The sequence below is a fragment of the Peromyscus californicus genome, unplaced genomic scaffold, assembly GCF_007827085.1.
Source record: "Peromyscus californicus insignis strain IS unplaced genomic scaffold, ASM782708v3 Scaffold_2__1_contigs__length_46816999, whole genome shotgun sequence".
Lineage (NCBI taxonomy): Eukaryota > Metazoa > Chordata > Mammalia > Rodentia > Cricetidae > Peromyscus > Peromyscus californicus.
Genome location: NW_026294540.1, coordinates 31,207,040 through 31,225,631, shown reverse-complemented (window position 1 = coordinate 31,225,631; position 18,592 = coordinate 31,207,040). Strand labels below are relative to the sequence as shown.

Sequence of the window (18,592 nt, the reverse complement as noted above, 5' to 3'; positions counted from 1 at the left end):
ATCTATTGTCTCAGTTTGAAATCTGCTCACAGTGACATGCAGCAGGGCGGAGGCAGGTCTCCTTCAACTGCATAGCAAGTTTAGAGAAGCGCTGAAACTGGACTAATACAGAGAAGACTAATGTGCTCCCCTCCCCCATATAAACGAGAGAAAGAAAAGAAAGGGAAGTAAAATAAGGAAAAGTGACTCTGCCTCTGCAGACTGCCCACGCCTGTCGGGAGCCCTGGACTCCTGTACCAGGCAGGATAGGTTCTTGGCATGTCTGGGGAGTCAGGAGAAGCAAGTTCTGAGCCTGGCTCCAGGGTGTGGCTCAGGCTGTCACAGGGCCAGTATGAGATTATCAAGGTTGCTGCTGGAACGGGCCAGGGCCAGGCCAGTCCCCAGGAGCCGACTGATGCTCAGGGCCTTCAAGCTTTCTCGCTGACTCCAAAGTGTGCACGCCACCCAGCCCACTGTGTGCCTTGTGTGTGTGAAGATAGAATGACTTGGGGGCATTCCTCTGTGGCTGTCTTGGTTTTTCTGTTTGTGGTTTGTTTGAGACAGGGGCTCTCACTGGCCAGCAACAATTTATTAGTCAGTGACAGTGCCAAGTTCAGACTCCGTCACACCCTCTAAGACTACCCTCCACCAAGTGCTGGCTCTGTTCCTCCTAGGCGGAGCCAGTCAGTCTGTCTTGGAATAAGTCCCAGGGTCCCCACAGGTCCCTGTCTGGGACCATCTAAACATGAGGTGTGTGTTTCTCCCACTGTCCTGGAATTTTCCCAAATTGTATCATCACTGGAGCAGGACAACCTTGTAGGTTCATTCCTGGCTTTACTGTTTCTGTGAGGACGGTTTTCAGGGGCAGGTTTGTTTTGGTTTTGTTTGTTTGTGTTGGTTTGAAAGGCGGAGTCTTGCTGCCATAGGCGGGTCTGCAACTCTGCCCTCTTGTTTTGGCATCCCAAACACTGGCAGTACTCTGGTGTAAATTTCTCTTTTCCAGGTGGCTTTCCCAAGTCATTCTATATCAGTGGCTCTCAGCCTGTGAGCTGGGACCCCTTTGGGGAGTGAACGACCATATGGCAGGAGTCATATATCAGATATCCCGCTTATCACATATTTACATTATGATTCATAACAGTAGCAAAATTACAGTTATGAAGTAGTAATGAACAATTCTATGGTTGGAAGTCACCACAACATAGAACTGTATTAAAGCGTTACAGCATTAGGAAGGTTGAGAACCGCTGCACTATGTGTTCTCAGAGGCTCGGAAGCCCTGCCCACGGTCTGGAGTTCACCTGACTCCCACTGCTCCCAGCGGGTCAGTTTACAGCTCTGAGACCTGAGCTCCAGCAGCAGGGTGGCCCTGTCTCAGGCGCAGCTCTCTCCTTGCAGTCTTTGCAAGGATGGTTCAGTGGGCTGCTCTGAGGTCGGGACTAGATGAGTGATGAGAAGCACGGGTGCCCTGGAGGTGCTGCTGGGAAACTGCCATCACAGGCTGCAAGACTGAAGCAGCTACTGCACATCCCCGCTGTGGCCACACACAGGTCACTGGCATGAGCCAGGCTGAAGAGGCAGAGGTTGCTTCCTGGGAGGGGGGACGGGACAGGTTGGGAAGTGCATAATGAGCATGTAGTCCAGAATCTCACATGTGCTAGACAAACACCCTACCACTGAGCCACACTCCAGCCCCTCACTGGGGGATTCTAGGCAGGTGCTCTACCACTGAGCCACACTCCAGCCCCTCACTGGGGGATTCTAGGCAGGTGCTCTACCACTGAGCCACACCCCAGCCCCTCACTGGGGATTCTAGGCAGGTGCTCTACCACTGAGCCACACCCCAGCCCCTCACTGGGCTACATTCTCAGCCTGTTTTAATTTTTTATTTTGGGACTGGGTCTCACTAAGTTTCCCAGGTTGTACTTGAACTCACTCTGTAGACCAGGCTGGCCTTGAACTTACAGAGATCTGCCTGCCTCTGCCCTCCTGAGTGCTAGGTTAAAAGGCATGCTACACTATGCCCAATGAAACCTGATTTTTGAGTGTGTAGATGTTGAAGTAAAATCCTGTCTCAGCCTCTCCACCCTGTACTTGGGTTTATATTTTAGATTCAGAAGTAAATCCAGGCTAATGTGGTGTTCATGCTTGGGAATCCCCACACTTGGCCTCATAGGAAGTTCTAGGCCATAATAAGACTCCCCCCCCCCCCCCAATCTCAAGGGAAAAAAGAAAGAGAGAGAATTAAATTCAAGCCAGATGTAGTGGCTCATGCCTGTATTTCTAGTACTCAGAAAAATGAGGCAGGAGGATGGTGAGTTTGAGACCAACCTGAGCTGCATGAGAACCCTCCCCCACCTTTTTAAGAACCTCAGGGAAAGTTCCTTTTTACTTTCCTCCTTTCGTGGTCTCTTGGTTTGCTACTGAACTTCCTGTGTGTATCAAGGCCTCAGCTGGGTCGTAGGGACATGGGGAAGGGAGGGGTACAGGAAGAGAACTCTGCAAGTACAGAAATTACCAAAATTTGAGGTGGTCCAAAGGAGAAGAGACTCTGAATACTCAAACTAAAGGTCTCAGTGTGGCATGCACCTCTCTTTCCTACAGAGGGGCCGTGACCCAGGAAGGAATTTATCCTCCCACTATGCCTGAGGGAGCTTTCGCTGGTCCCTTGCTCAGTCCTGAATAGCTCCCAGAAAGAGGGAGATGGACCAGCAGCCACCCATGGGGTCACATCCCAGGCCTTAGGGGACACTGTCAGTGCAGGTGGAGGCGATATCCCAGGTGAGTTTGGAGAGTCAGCATAAGATGAGGCAGGGGACGGGCATGCCCGACAGCGGTGACCTTCTGTGTGTTTCCCACAGCCAGAGGAGCAGCAGGAGTGGAAGAGAGCAGTGTCCTGACACTTGCCCTCCTGCAGCCAAGGGTTTTGGCAGAGATCACCTCACAGGTTGTCTGCAGTGAGGGCAGAGGCAGTGTGCAGGACACTGACCAGACCCCCACCCTCCTCAGTGTTTGATGCATGCCATGGTGTGTGTGTGTGTGTGTGTGTGTGTGTGTGTGTGTGTGTGTGTGTGTGTATGACATGGGGAGGCCAAAGGGCAACCTGTGGGAGTCAGTTAAATTCTTCTACCAAGTGGGTCCTGGGGATTGAACTCAGGTGGTCTGCTTTGGCAGCAAGCATCTCACTGGCCTCCTAGAGCTTGCCTTAATCCATTAGCTCACTGAAGAGCCAACCAGCTTCAGCCCTGGGATGCAGGTGGGGCTGGCCAGGTCCTGTGCTGGCTTTGCCAGTGGTAGGTCACAGTGGAGCTGGTGACTTGAGGCAGAGAACTCGATGTGCCGCCTCCCCTGCCTGCCAACAGGCCCCTGCCACCTCCTCCAACATATCTTTTAAGTTTCCTTGTGTGGAGTTACTGGCCATCCAAGGCTGTTCTTAGGGTGCCATCTTGTGGTCATGTTCGCACTAGCATGTCTTTACAGTCCCTGAAGCCGATGGGCCTACTGCTTGTCTCGCTTAGGAACTCATGGCCTGGGGACTTGGCTTCTGTAGCTTTGGTCTTGGCCTCAGGGGAGAGAGTAATGCATGTTTGTCATCTCTTGAGTTCTTTGGTTGTATTTCTTGATTTTTCTGAAGCTGGTCACCCAGTGCTATTGCCAGTAAGGCAGAAGTAAGGCCCTCCCTCCCCCTTCGTCCATGGTGGTCCAGAAACAGTGGCCCTACCCAAGTCCTCCTTCCCAGAGTCTTAAACTGTGTATTTTTTCTTCTCTTCAGCGTCCCCAACTCCTGTCCAGCCAGTCCCCGAGGAGCTGGGTCATCAGGTTACCGCTTTGTCCAGAACGTGACTTCAGACCTTCAGCTGGCCGCGGAGTTTGCAGCGAAGGCCGCCTCTGAGCAGCAAGCAGACACGTCTGGTGGGGACAGCCCCAAGGTGTGAGCCTCAGACATGTTGTCATGGTGACCAAGACCCCACAGTAGGGGTCCTGAGGGTGACTCAGATGGGGTCCTTCAGGGTACAGCACATGGCTGTGCTGAAGGATCTACCTGTACCATTTCCCAAATGACGCGCTTGACCATTTGTGGTGAGCTGGAGTCCTGTCACCCAGTTCCCACTTGCTGCAACCACTACTGGTGAGACAGTTTCGGAGTTTAATAATAGTCTTGAAGACAAACGACACAGTTTCCCTTCTTTTCTGCCCGCTCTCTTTTGACAGTCCTGGGAACTGAACCCAGAGCAGTTTGTCACTCACTAACCCTCTTGTTACCTTTTATTTTGGGACAGTCTCACGCAGTAGCCCAGGCTGGTTTTTGAACTTGTGGCCTTCCTGCTTCAACCCTCTGAGCAGCTGCGATGACAGGCCTGCACCCGCAGGCCCAGCCACACTTTTGTCGTCGTCGTCGTTGTTGTTGTTGTTGTAACCGTGTGTCTTTGTTTCTTTTTATTTGGTTGCTGACTGGGGGATAAGAACTGTAGAATTATGATTCAAAACCTGTTTCTCTCCTGTGAGGTGGGGCTTGGTGTTTCTTTTCTGTTCCTTCTCTCCTGTGTCTGTCTGCACACACATACATATGTGCAGCTGTGCTGGCCCACACCGCATCTTTCTCAACCCTTCTCCACATCGTTTTTTCAGACAGGATCTTTCACTGAACATGGCGCTCACCCTTTAATCTAGGCCGGCCGGTCAGGAGTCACTGGGGTTACAAGTGTGGCACCGTGTCTGGCATTTTGTGTGGGAGCTGGGGATCCGAACTTGGGTCTTCAGGGCTACACGGCAAACACTTCTTTTGTTTTCTGTTTTTTGAGAGGCTCATGCTGAGGCTGGCCTAAAACCCACAAGCACCTCACCCCTGGCCAAAGGGCACTGTTCTGAATTCTTATTGTTGTTGTTGGGGTTTTTGAGACAAGGTCTCAGCCATAACCCACACTAATCTCAGAATCAAGGCAATCCTCCTGCCTCAGCCTTCCAGTTACTGATAACAAGTACATTCCCCCATGTTCTATAGTTCCGAGTTTAATGCAAGCATGCTAATGGGTGAGGCAGGCTTCCCGGTGTGACTTAATCCTGACACTTCTGTCTGTTTTGGGAGTAGGTGGCCTGGCTTGGAGAGAGTCTATCCTATTTTCCCCCGTAACTCTGTCTTCTGTGAACCCTGCCCTCTAGGACGAGTCGAAGCCACCGTACTCCTATGCGCAGCTGATCGTGCAAGCCATCTCCTCGGCACAAGACAGGCAGCTAACACTAAGTGGCATCTACGCCCACATCACCAAACATTACCCTTACTACAGGACTGCTGACAAGGGCTGGCAGGTGAGGCCCTGGGGGCCTGGGCTGTGCTTGGAGGCTCAGAACAGGAAACACTTACGGACTCAGTGCGTCATGTGAACAAACAGAGATACCTGGGTGTTTTCCCAGGTGGCACACAGTACCGTGGTGCTTCTGTGTGTGTCAGAGCCATTATAGAGACTGTTTTTGTTTTGTTTCTATGAAAAGCTCTCATGTAGCCCAGGTTGGCCTCAAACTTCTTATGTTGCCAAGGATGAGCTCCCGTTCCTGAAGTGCTGGGATTGCAGACATGTGCCACCATGCCCATTTTGTACAGTGCTGGGAATGAAACCCAGGGCTTCACGCATGCTAAGCCACATCCCAGCCCTAAGATGATCTGTTTTTACTACTTTTCCTTCATGTCTGGTTGCAACTTTCTTTTTTTTAGTTGTTTTGAGACAGTGTCTCATGTTATAGCCCAGGTTAGCCTTGAAATCATGGCAGTCCTACTGCCTCAGCCTCCAGAGTGCCGGGATCAGCCTTGAGCCACCACCACACCTGCTTACCAGTGGCATCTATACTTACTGGGCATTATAACCCGTGTGACTTTAGCAGTACAAGGCATCCATCATTTAGAGCAGCAGTCCATGTGCATGAGTTCTGTGCGTTTTATCTTTCGTGGAGGCAATGAGACCTCTGCATTGCACACAATGGGCACAGATTATATCATTTTATTCTTTTCTCTGTAATTAGCATTTTCTGTTGACTAGCTTATCCAGAAGAAACATTTTTTGTTTCTTTGTTTCTTTTATTTTGAGGCAAGGTCTCATGTAGCCCAGGCTGGCTCTGAACGTTCTTTATAGCCAACAGTGACCTTAAACTCCTGATCCTCCTGCCTCTACTTCCTGAGTGCTGAGATCACTGGGGTACACTAACCACACCTGGTTTATGTTGTGCTGGGGATGGAGCCCAGGGCTTCCTGTGTGCTAGGCAAACATTGCACCGACTGAACCACAACCCCAGCTCCACAAGGAGTTTTTCTGAGTCAAGGGCTCACTATGTAGCCCAAGCTGACCTTGAACTCATGATCCTCCTGCCTCAGCCTTCCATGTACTGAGAAGAGAGGCATGAGCTCTTGCACCCAGCTTTCAGGATGTGCTTTGAACCCGGTCAGCCTCATCTTTTCTCTGTTCCCGACGAGATCCTGCATACTTCTCTGTTTCTTCCAGAAGAACAGGGGTGGATTTTACTGTGTGGAGTTTGCATAGGAGGAGCTACCCTGTGCCCCACATCCTCCCCTGGAGGGTGGTCACCTGCAGCCACGTGCCTGTCATCAGTTCCTGCTGCGTCTGTTGGGAGGTCTGCCCTCTGATGGCTGTGACCCACAGATGTCTCTCTCTGTCCCCTGCAGAACTCCATCCGACACAACCTCTCTCTTAACCGTTACTTTATCAAAGTCCCTCGGTCCCAGGAGGAGCCTGGGAAGGGCTCTTTTTGGCGAATAGACCCAGCTTCTGAAGCCAAACTCGTGGAGCAAGCATTCCGAAAGCGGAGACAGAGAGGCGTCTCCTGCTTCCGCACCCCTTTCGGGCCTCTGTCGTCGCGGTAAGACCCCGTCACTGTCCTCTTGCTCTTCTGAGAAGCTAGGTTCCCCGGGTCGCAGCAGTGGGAGGGACTTAGAGCTTGAAGACTTGGTCTGTTTTCTGGGCTCTTAGACAATTAAGCTTCTATCTTTGTTGCTTTTTAGTTTCAAGGCAAGGTCTCAACTTTGAGCAGATTGGCCTTGAACTCATGGTAGCCCTGCTGGACTTGCAGGCGTGCATGACACACCCAGTTCTGACTCCTGTGCTGGTTGGAGCAGTTAGTGAGGTGGCTACTTCTGTAGTGTGTGCAGGAGGCAGAGCCAGCCATAACCAGTTTAAAGGGTGAGGGTCCTGAGCTTTCACTGAAGGGCCAGAGGCGCCCCTGCTGATTTGGGGACCTTGAGCTCCCTCTCCCATTAATGGAGCCATGTTGGGAGTACAACTTCTCTGCTGGCAGGCAGGACTGGATGGATGGACTCTCCACCATCAACAGCTCCATTGAGCATTGCACGTACCTGGCAGGCAAAGGCCATTTGGACAGCTCTTTGGCCACATGTGGTTCATAGGAGCTGCTGCTTCTGTGGATAGCTGTTGAGTCTGCTCTCTGTGGTCACTCTCAGATGATAGACTCCTGACCAGCATAGGTCAGGTGACCAGCAAGTGGCAGGTACTCTCAGAAATCCCTCCATCTCTAGAAAAGCAGAGTCTAGTACTTTCTGTCCCAGTGTCATGGTGAGCCAGGGAGGGATTTCTCAGGAATAGGAATGCCTGCATCGGCACTGGACTCTCATAGTTCTTAGATGTCACAGTCATTGTGGTCATCCAATAGCAGTTTGCATTTTTGTAGTACTGGGGATTCTAGGCAGGTGCTCTACACTGAGCCACACTCCAGCCCCTCACTGGGGGATTCTAGGCAGGTGCTCTACACTGAGCCACACCCCAGCCCCTCACTGGGGGATTCTAGGCCCAACCTGTTCTACTTTTCATTTTGAGTCAGGTCTTACTAAGTTGTCCGGGCTGGCCTTGAACTCATTCTATAGCCCAGCAGGCCTTGAGCTTAAGATCTTCCTGCCTCTGCCTTCCAAGTAGCAAGGATAATGGGCCTGCATTGTCATTCCTGGCTACAAGCTTTTTCTTTCGACATAGGCAGAGCTGCTCCTGGAGGGTGGTAGGACTTTTTAGGCAGTGCATGCTAGAGGATGTGCAGTTGCTAGGAAACAATCCTTCCTCCACCCCTTCAGCCCTGTTTAATGGAGCATCTACCCACCCAGCTCCCCACTGAGTGGAAATGGCAATGCTGGGTCTTTGTCAGCAGGGAGCATTAGATCTGGGAAAACCTTAGGGAGATAAGAGAGAAGTTCCCGGAAGTGTAGGGCAGAGACATGTGGAGATGGGGTGGATTCCGGGAAGTATGGGGCAAAGACATATGAGGTGCAACCTTAGGAATTGTTGGGCAGGGGTGGGGTGGGCTGTATTCCAGAAATCATTGAGTTAGCTGTGGGAGTGGCCATGGGATGTACCTTAAGAATCGTTGAACAGAGGTGTGTGTGTGTAGGGGGGTGTTTGTCTTTGTTTGTATTTTACTTTTGTTACGATGTACCACCTCGGTGCACCCCTTTCTCATCATTTCAGGAGTGCTCCAGCTTCACCCACCCACCCTGGACTGATGTCCCCTCGTTCCAGTGGCCTGCAGACCCCAGAGTGCCTGTCTCGGGAAGGCTCCCCCATTCCACATGATCCCGACTTGGGGTCAAAGTTAGCCTCTGTTCCAGAGTATCGCTATTCCCAGAGTGCCCCAGGTAAGACATGAGTTCATCCTCTTCCTGCATGTGAGAGACTGGGAGGCACCCACTCAAGTAAGTCACTGTCCTCTGTGTCATCCCGCAGGCTCCCCTGTCAGCGCCCAGCCCGTGATTATGGCTGTCCCTCCCCGACCTTCCAACTTAGTGGCTAAGCCTGTCGCCTACATGCCAGCTTCCATAGTAACCTCACAGCAGCCCTCAGGCCATGCTATCCATGTGGTGCAGCAGGCCCCCACTGTCACCATGGTGAGGGTGGTAACCACCTCCGCCAACTCAGCCAACGGGTACATCCTCGCTAGCCAGGGCTCCGCCGGGGGCTCCCACGACACAGCAGGCACAGCCGTGTTGGACCTGGGCAATGAGGCAAGAGGTAATGTGGCCGCAGCTGTGTTCCCAGCACAGATATCACTGTTGGGCAGTTTTCACTATGCAGGGCAGTGGGTAAAGGGAAGTGGGTCTTGGGTTACTGTCTTTTTTTTTTAAGGAATTTAAGGATTGTCCCTGGGTACTTACTTCTTCCTTGGTTGACAGAGCCTTCTGATGCTCAAAGCTGTTTGCTTGAATTTTGTTTCCATTCAAGGTGACATTCAGGTTGCAGTCCTTATTTATCTGTTTGTTTGTCTGTTTAGAAGACCTATTTTCATTATTTGTGTGGATGGGTGTTTGGTCTGCAATGTCTGTGCACATGTGTGCAATGCCTGAGGAGGCCAGAAGAGGGCATCAGATACCCACCTATGTGGGGGCACTTAACCACTGGGCCATCTCTCCAGCCCCTATTCATTCATTCATTCATTCATTCATTCATTCATTCATTCATTCATTTTTGCCGGTGTTGCAGTATGTATCTCTGCTGGGCTGGCTTCAGACTTACTGTCATCTTGCCTCAGCAGTGCTGAGATTACAGGCACGCACCCATGCCCACCTCCAAAAGAAATCTGGTCTAGGGAGTTTATGGGGTAGATATTGGCAGTGCACCCAGTTTGTGAAAGGCAGCCCCAGAACTTTCTAGAAAGCATTATCTCTTGGTTGTTATTCCCACTGGGAACTCAATTTCAATGTTAACTTTGTATTTTATTGTTGTCATTATGGAAACAGGCTTGGCCTGGTGGCAGAGACTTGTCCTCCCAGCTACTGGGGAGGTGGAGGCCAGCTTGGGCTGTACAGCAAGCTCAAGGCCAGCCTGGGTAACTTAACTAGACTTTGTCTTAAAAAAAAAAAAAAAAATTGGGGTTGGGGCTTTAGCTCAGTGGTAGAGTGCTTGCCTAGCAAGTGCAAGGCCCTGGGTTCAGTCCTTAGCTCTGGAGAAAAACAAAAACAAAACAAAAAAAAAATTAATGGGGGGTTGGCAATGGGGCTGGGGATGTAGCATGCATGTGGCCTTAGATTCAATCCCTAGTACCACTAGCAACAACAAAGTAATAATAATTCTAGTCATAGAAATGACATCTTGGTGAAAGAGATGGTCACAGCCCTAAAAGCAAGCTGTCTCATTTCAAACAATACATTTTGCCTCACAGATTAAATTGGGATTGGTTGCAGTTGAAGGTTTACATAGTTAATTCATTTTTATTTTGTTTTTGGTGTTTGAAACAGTCTTGTGAAGCCCAATACTGACCTTGAAGTCTGTGTAACCAAGGATGACTTTGAACTCTTGATTCTCCTACCTCCACACCCAGCATGTTCTATAGCCCTGTTAATTTAAATATATGTCCAAAGATTTCCTTGGAAAGCCCTCTCTCCCAGTAGCCAACCTTATGCTGAGACCTTGGTGGGACTTGGTGGCCGGGGCCATGTGTGGTTCTGACTGGCTGCCCGCCCCACAGGTTTGGAAGAGAAACCCACCATAGCATTTGCCACAATCCCTGCAGCCAGCCGAGTTATCCAGACGGTCGCCAGCCAGATGGCCCCAGGAGTCCCTGGACACACAGTCACCATCCTACAGCCAGCTACACCAGTGACTCTCGGGCAGCACCATCTTCCAGTCCGGGCTGTCACTCAGAACGGAAAGCATGCTGTGCCCACGAATAGCTTAACTGGGAACGCTTATGGTGAGGCCCCAGCCTGCCCTCGGCCTGAACCCTAGACGCCAGGGACCTGCCCGCAGGCAGTGCAGCTCAGGAAAGCGCTTGCTTTTCCCATCTACTAGGCTCAGTGGCCTGAGCATCTAGCAGGGAGCCCAGATGTCACCTAGGGTGATAGGAGGTCAGAGGAGGAAGTCAGGGGGCCTGCAGGGGTCGGGGTGCTAGTGGCTAGGCCCCTGTGTGTCAGAGTACAGTAGTTATTTTTCTTGTGCTATAATAAAACACCTGGTACCAAAGGCAACTTCGGGAGGGAAGGTTTCTTTTGGCTTACTTTGGAGGTACAGCCATCATGGTTGGGAAGGCAAAGCACAGTCAGGCAGCTGCCGAAGGAGAGGAAGCTGCTCCTCAGCTCGCTTTGTACTGTATTTAGTCTTCAGGCCCAGAGTAGGATGGTGTCACCACATGCAGGACAGGTCTTCCCTCTTCATGACCCCAATCTAGAAACTTCCTCACAGACATGCCCCGAGGTTTGTTTCCATGGCACTTGTAAATCCCACTGAGGTGATAACCAAGGTTAGGTAACACAGAGGGTCGAGAGGGGAGGGAGGGATGTCCTCAGGGTGACAAGCAGCAGCAGGTGAGCAGGATGAAGTCGGATGTTGGGTGTCTGACCTAGACTTACCATGGGTAGGGAAGAGATGCCTGTGTGAGGAATGGACACTGTGGCTCTGCCTTTACTGCTCAGATCAATTAGTGGTGATCCTTAAGTAACCTCTTCTTCCTGCTACCAGCCCTCACCAGCCCCCTGCAGCTCCTGGCAGCCCAGGCGAGTTCATCCACACCAGTGGTCATCACCCGGGTGTGTGAGGTAGGGCCTGAGGAACCAACAGCAGCCGTCTCGGGGGCCACCAATGCCACACAGACCCCAGCAACCTCCACTACCACATCTGCCTCTTCCAGCGGGGAGCCCGAGGTCAAGAGGTCCCGGGTAGAGGAGCCCACTGGGACAGCCACCACACAGCCCACAGCAATGGCAGCCACTGGCCCACAGGGACCAGGTACCGGCGAGTGAAGTCACCTGCGGGAAGGTGCAGTGGGACTCACGCCACAGGTGCCCAGGTGGCCAGCTGCTGCACTCAAGGACGGAGTAGAGAGGTTGACAGCCGCCTGCAGCACATGTGCCACGAGGGTGACCGCCACACTTGGACAGTTTCCTTTTTATCTCTCCTGTCCTCCCATGGTTTGAAACAAAACACATAAACACGTTCAGACGACTTGATTGTATGAATCTGGGGGTTCTGTGTGTTTATTTACCCCTCCCTCATGCCATCACCTCTCCACAGTTCTTGTGGGAGAAGGTCTAGCCCAGCTCCTCAGGAACAGATCCCAGCCAGCACCCTCAAGAAGAGTGAGCCCCAGGATTGGACAGAAGTGCCACAGCGCAAACCCCGGCTGCTCTCCATGGGAGCCATCCACAGACTTCCTGTTTGTAACTCAGTGGGAATGGACCAGAGAACAGAGAATGGCGTGCGGCTGGGATGCAGAGTCTTCTCCCCAAAAGTGACATAGGTTGTGGCATTAATTGGGGTCAGGAGGTTACCTTGGCTTTGGACCCTAAAATATTTCTTACAGTTAAACATGGAATTTGGGCTCATCTCAAAACCTGAGACACACAGAAGGGTTCACGTGTCTTTGGGGTTCCCTATGGTAGCCAGCTGAGCAGTCAGTAGCAGACCCAAGCACTCACCCACACCAGCCCCTGGTGAACATGCCGCTCTCCCCGATAACTTCAAGAAGGATCAGCGGCTCCAACATTGATGTTGCAAAGTCCTTTGGCTGGAAAACCAGCCCAGGGCCAGTGGCCGTGGCATCCATTCCCACAGCACTGGCTGAACCCAGAGTGGCAAGCTACAACGGACATCCAGGGAAACCTGGGCAGCTTCAGGGGATGTCAGCCAGCCCCTTGCTCAGCAGGGAGGATATTGGTATGTGCCCGTGGAAGCTAGCAGGGCATGTGTCCTGTATTTCCGGCAGCTGGAGGATCTGGGCAACCATCTGCTCACGTTGCCTTCCCCTCACACATTCCAGTTTCCTGAGCACCCCAAGACGTGTCCAGTTTGCAAATGGAAACCCTCTCTTCTACCTGAAGCTGGGGGTCCCTGGCCGTTATCCACCGGAAAGGAAGCTACCTCTCCGGGCAGCAGTTGGTGCCAAGTTTGATTACAGTGTGGCAAGAACCAAAGTATGGAGGTCAGCCGAGGACTTGGATCCCCAGAGGTCCCTTTGCATGCCCAGACAAGCTACCAGCAGCACTTTCAACATACACCAAGTCGCAGGAGTAGGAGCCACTGAATGTTTCCCTCAGCTTGGGAATGAGATGGTTCTGCAGATAGTAACAGCAGCTGCATGACAGACTTGAAGGCATCCAGGAGCTCAGTGTTGGTCCTCCTGGAGGGTAGGCCATAAGCAACAGCCACCGCTTGGACAGAGCCCAGACCTATCCTTGGCATCAGACTTCCCACCAGCCTTCTTCCTCTGCCTGGGCCCGGTCAGAAGAGAGAGAGAGCCCCGTGAGCAGAGAGCAGGCAATCCCAGGAAAGGAAGGGGCCACAGCTGTACAAGCTGCCTTTGCTGGAAGGGATGCCAGCCAGTGACCTGGAGGCTATGGGGAGCAGGTGACCAGGTGGGATGAGTCCAAGCTCCACCCTACGGCTGCCACCACTGAAGCCGCCAGCCCCCCCCCCCCCCCCACATCAGGGACCAGTGCGGGGTGCCTTCCTCAGCTCTCTTGAGCTGTCATCCCAGCTCTCCAGCCAGTCGTTTCTGTAGTACTAAACTTCAAGCAGGAAGTAAGCTGTGTTTCGAAGGCCTCCTGTCTGTTGCCTGGGAGGTTTCAGAAAGCTGGGGCTGGGGTGGCAGTGACTGGGGGGAGGGTTTTCCAGGTGGAGCTGTCCCTTGGAATAAGCAAACGGCCCTGTCCCACATCTCTCTGTGCCTCGCATGAACTTGTTCTGTGTGCCTGGTGTGAGCATGAGGTTAGGGAAGCGGGAATGGGCTGAGGCCATAAGGGACATTAGTGCCACCTGTTGATTTTCCCTTCATTAGCCATTTACTCCAAGGCTGTGCATGGTCAGTCTGCAAGGCAGATTATTTGTGGATTGTCATGGTAGGCACTGTGTGCAGCCCCTGCATGGAACTGTGGGTCACCATCTGTCGCATCTGTCATCGGGTCTCAGTATGGCTCTCCTGGCTCCTGAGACATCATGGTGTCCATCTTCTGTGGCAGATCCTCTCATCATTACCAAAGGTGTGGAAGGATGTAGAAGGAGAGAGTGCCACACACACTGTCCTAGTGTCTACATGACCTTAAGGCCCTATGCCCCTGGTTGGGCAGCCTGAGCTAGAAAGGAGGAGGCTAGCCTGGTGCCGCTGCTCTGGAAGTGGATTTGGTCATCTACCAGGCAGCACCCTAGCTTTTTCCCACAGCCACAGACCCAGAATAGCCAGTGCTCAGGAATGCACAGCCAGCTGGAACTCGCTCCCATGAGCTCTGGGACATCAGGTAGAGTCCAGCTAAGCTATGTGTGGAAGCCAGAGCCTGGGTCAGGGGCCAGGAAGACCATGACCATCTACTGTGTAGACCATGGCTGGCAACCCTGGAGGACCTCACCAAACCCTGTGGTTGGGGAAACAGTTCAGGGACAGATGTGACGCCTGGGGACCTATTCCTCAGGGTACACAGGGGCTCCCATCTCTGGCAGAGCTTTATCTGAGCTTGCCTTGTTTTGGAAAGTTCCCTGGCAGATCAGGTGCCTGGCTGTCCACACATCCACTGTCTTCTGTTTTGTGTCTGGGACTCGCCAGACTCACAGATGCTGCGCGCATAGGAAGTCACCATGGTGACTGGAAGTGAAGAGACCCTGCCTGAGAGCCTGCCTGCGCTCTCTCTCTGCTCCTTCTCCCCTGCCCATCTCCTTCCTCCTCCTCCTCCTTTTTCCCTTCCTCCTTCCCTTTACCTTACCCCTTCTGTTCCTCTTTTGCTCCCTCATCCTTGCCTCCTCTGTCTTCTCCCCACCTCAGCTTTCAGCCTGGCACCCAGGGCATGATAAACATGTCTGTCATCAGCTTCTGGAGCCTTGCCTTTGTGCAAGGTGGGGTATCTGACTCACTAGCCATAAGGAAGCCCCACAGACCCTTCCCCTGCTTTCCACATCCTTATAATCTAGAGATCTACCACCTCCCCGTCCTGCCCCTCGCCAGGCTTGCCAGGGTCTGAGATTATAGGTGCCACCCAGCCTACCACAGTATCCCGGGAGAGCCGGAAAGGGGTACGTCCAGGTGATGGGGTCCGTCTCTTCCTTTAGAGAAACAAGGCAGTGGTAAAGGAGTCCATGCACGCAGGAAACTTTTCCCATAGAGAAGAAGCGGTGGTGGAATGGAATGCTACTGCTTTTCCTCAAAAACCTCAAATTCCACAATGCACCCATGTGACGTTGCCTACTCTGGGGTGGGCGCCCCCACCTTGCTGACAAGCCCCTCCCTCCCCATCTGAATAGCTCAGTGCCTGCTCTAGCGTAAGTCAGAAGGTCTCTATTCTGGTGAAAGACCCCTTGTGTGGGGAGCATCACATCCCAGTCACTAGTGGTAAAGTCACCACAAGTGACAACAGGGTAACCCCTTGTTTGGGTTCAGAGTGACAGAGCGCTTGCCTAGCGCCTCACCTCAGAATACCTCTGCTTAGAAGCAATATACAAAGGGTAAGTCAAGTTGTTCCCAAGATCACCTCTGCTGACTCCAGCTTCCTCGAGAGCAGGACCTCTGACATGCACTTTGGCTTGGGGGAGGCAGATGAGGGCTGGGGACAAACAGTAGCCAAGGCCGCCTCAATTCCACCTGCCACTTCAGTCCTGTCCCCAACTGAATGTCCCCTTTCATCTGTGAGTCCCCTGCCCCAGGCTTTGAATTCAAGGTGGTTCCTTCTGGGTTTCTGTTTTGTTTCTTGTGGTGCTGGAGACTAAACTCGGGGCTTTGTATGGGCTAGGTAAGCCCCTAGGCAAGGGTTCCGCTGAGCCACACTCCCAGCCCTTCGGATTTTTTAAACTTGAGACAGGGTCTCACGAAGCTTCCTAGGCTGGCCTTGAACTTGCAATCCTCTTGTCTCAGCTTCCTGAAATGCTGGGTCTATGTGCCACCATAGCCCAGTGCTCTTGTCTTTTTGTGTTTTTTTTTCTTCCTCCCTCCCTCCCTCCCTCCTTCTCTCCCTCCTTCCCTCCCTCACCCCCCTCTCTTTCTTTTTTCTGTACCAAAAGCTGCTACATTGGTAACACAGAGCAAGGTGTGGCCTAGATGCCTCACAGACTAGCACTTGGCACCCACTTTCCATAGCCTGTGGTTTGAACAGTTTGGGAATGTCATTCTTGGGGTCACTGCTTCCCTCCCTCTGCCCTCCGCATCGCTAACCCCTGAAGTCACACCTGCTTGGCAAGTGGCGTTCTGTGACCCAGCCTCAGGCCCATTTCACTGACTTTGTTTAGGGAAAATAGTTTTCTACTTGTGTTTAAAAAATACAAAAGCTACTTGAGTGCTCCTAGCTTCTGGTTCTACTTGCTCCTCTGCTCTTCTTTTCCACTGCTCTGAGCTTCTCTCTAGCAGGCTTCAGCTCCGCTGCTGCAGGGAACATTCTAGAACTACCCTCCAGGCGGCTGGCGCACAACACCCTGGCAGGGCTGTCCCACAGATGAGGCCAGCCACATGCCTTATCCACAGGTACCACCTGGGTGTGAGGCAGGACAGAGGGTCTCCCGAAGTTCTTGGTGAGAGGAAATGGCTAATCAGAGGCTAGGGGGAGGTGAGCCAGCAGGATTGGAAGCTGAGGGCTGCCCTCAGCTCTGTCTTAGCCCTCACAGCTGGTGCAGGCAGGGGTAAAGAGAGCAGATCTCTTAATCATGGGTATCTCTCTCCAAGAGGAAACTTCACTGGAGGGCTTCACTTACTGTGAAAAGCAGTGTATGCGTTTCTATACTTGGGCTCAACCACCAAACACAGGCTTCCTGGGACCCCCAGGACTTCCTCCTTCATCTGCCCCTAACCCCCGCTTCGTGAGAGTTAGAGGGGTGAGAGAGCTTGCTGCCTTACCTCTGGAATCCTTGCTGCTCTGACTGTTCACAAGGTGAACCATGTTGAGGAACCTGGGCCCCAGGAGCCGAGGAGAAGCTTGAGGGTGGACAGTGGCCAGGCTTGCTCCACGCCCTCTGCATCTGAAGCACTTGCCCTCATCAGAGCAACCTCAGCACTGTCCCCTGAGTCCCTGGGACTGTGCTGACCCTGCTAGAGTGACCCTCGTGATCCACTAAGTATTTATGTTCTTTGTCCTGTGTGTATCCACATGACAAACATGGCTTCTTGAGTCTGAATTGGCTGAAACTTTAATTTTTAATTGGTAAAATTGGGAATAAAAAAAAAATCTAACATTTTCATTTTTGCCCCTCTCTCCCATCTTTACTTTTTAACATCCTTTCGGGGGTGGGGGACATCTGGGATCCCTGATAATACCTTAGCTTGATTCCTGGGCTGGGAAAAGGTGGTGGGGGCAGGAAGAAGAGACCCAAACTGTCTTCCAGGTCTCTCCTTGAATTCTGCTGTGTCCTTGGCGGGGCCAGCAGCTGTGCACGTATGAGGGAGGGGCTAAAGCCGGTAGTGAGGTCTTTCTCTTTCTTAACTGAATGATAATTCTGTAAAAGTAATTGGGGGGAGGGTGTTCAGGGAGTATGTGTGTGTGTGTGTGCGCGCGCGCGCGCGCATGTGTGATTTTGTTTTTGTTTTTTACAGTGGCTGTCTAAAGTATTTTCATGATATGTTTAACACGTAGTGCTTTAAAAGCAGTGGTATCCTATGCGCTGGGAATCCTGGTTCCAGAGATGTGCCCCACCTTGGTGGGTGAAGGTCCCACCCAGGAGGCAGGGGTAAGGCCTGGGGTCAGAAAGGCCTGTGGACCCACATCCCAAGCAGCACCACCTGGGCATTCATTTCAAACAGGATACAGTATTTTTTTATAACAGAACCATCCTTTTTTTTAAAAAAGAGTTTGACACCTGAATGTGATTTCTAACTATTATTAGACGTTAATGTTTTAAAGCTATAACAAAGTGGAAATTTTCTACTTCTTTTTCATCCATTTGAACTGTTCTTTTATCTATTCAATTGTTGTATGTGGCTGGGGAAGCTCTGTTTTCTCCTCTTAGCGTTTGTTTCTATAACCAGAAATAAAAATTATATATTAAAGAGATGTACCCAAGGGTGTGAGTGGTCCCTGTGAGTGGCTGACTATGGAGGGCAGACAAATTAACAGATGGCCTGGTCCCTGCTCTCAGGAGCGAGACTTGACCCCCAGGTGTTTCAGAGGAGGCAGGGAAATGACAGGGACTCTGCTTCCTTCAGGGTTTCCTGGGTGACCAGTCCAGGAAGAGATGGGATCAGGGAGAGTCCTACAGGTGTCATCATCTGAGGACATGGTTCCCTATGAGTCATCTGAGCTCCAAGGATATGGAGATGGTTCACAGATGACAAGGGAGGAGCTAGCCTGTGTCTCCCTGACTCGTGACACGGGTCCAAAGCTGGGTCAGGGTGTGTCTCCAGGTGTCTGTGTGTCTTGTTACTCATCTGTTGCTGTGAGGAGACACCATGACACAGGTGTTTAGTTTGCGGCTCACAGTTAAGGGGGTTAGAGTCTGACCATCATGGCAGGGAGCACAGCAGCTGACAAGCAGACATGGTATGGGAGCAGTAGCTGAGAGCTAACTGGGAAATGGTGTGGGCTCTTAAAACCTCAAAGCCTGACCCAGTGACACACCTCCTTCCAACAAGGTCACGCCTCCTAATCCTTCCCAAACAGTTCTACCAAAGGGGACAAAGCATTCAAGTGCATTAGCCACTGGGAGCCATTCTC

General features: G+C 51.9%; 1 protein-coding gene across 2 annotated transcripts in view; it reads left to right on the top strand.

Annotated features, from left to right (window-relative positions):
* Window positions 1–17,936, top strand: part of Foxk1 (forkhead box K1) — a 66,355-nt gene extending 48,419 nt beyond the window's left edge. The window contains exons 3-9 of one of the 2 annotated variants that reach the window (XM_052754190.1): window positions 3,752–3,908; window positions 5,140–5,286; window positions 6,653–6,846; window positions 8,457–8,623; window positions 8,712–8,996; window positions 10,495–10,674; window positions 11,439–17,936. In XM_052754190.1, coding sequence (XP_052610150.1) covers window positions 3,752–3,908; window positions 5,140–5,286; window positions 6,653–6,846; window positions 8,457–8,623; window positions 8,712–8,996; window positions 10,495–10,674; window positions 11,439–11,719 — 1,411 coding nt within the window. In that variant the 3' untranslated portion in view covers window positions 11,720–17,936. Of the gene's footprint in view, window positions 1–3,751; window positions 3,909–5,139; window positions 5,287–6,652; window positions 6,847–8,456; window positions 8,624–8,711; window positions 8,997–10,449; window positions 10,675–11,438 lie in introns of both variants that reach the window. The other variant, XM_052754189.1, reaches the window with a different exon arrangement.
* The last annotated feature ends 656 nt before the right edge of the window (window positions 17,937–18,592 follow it).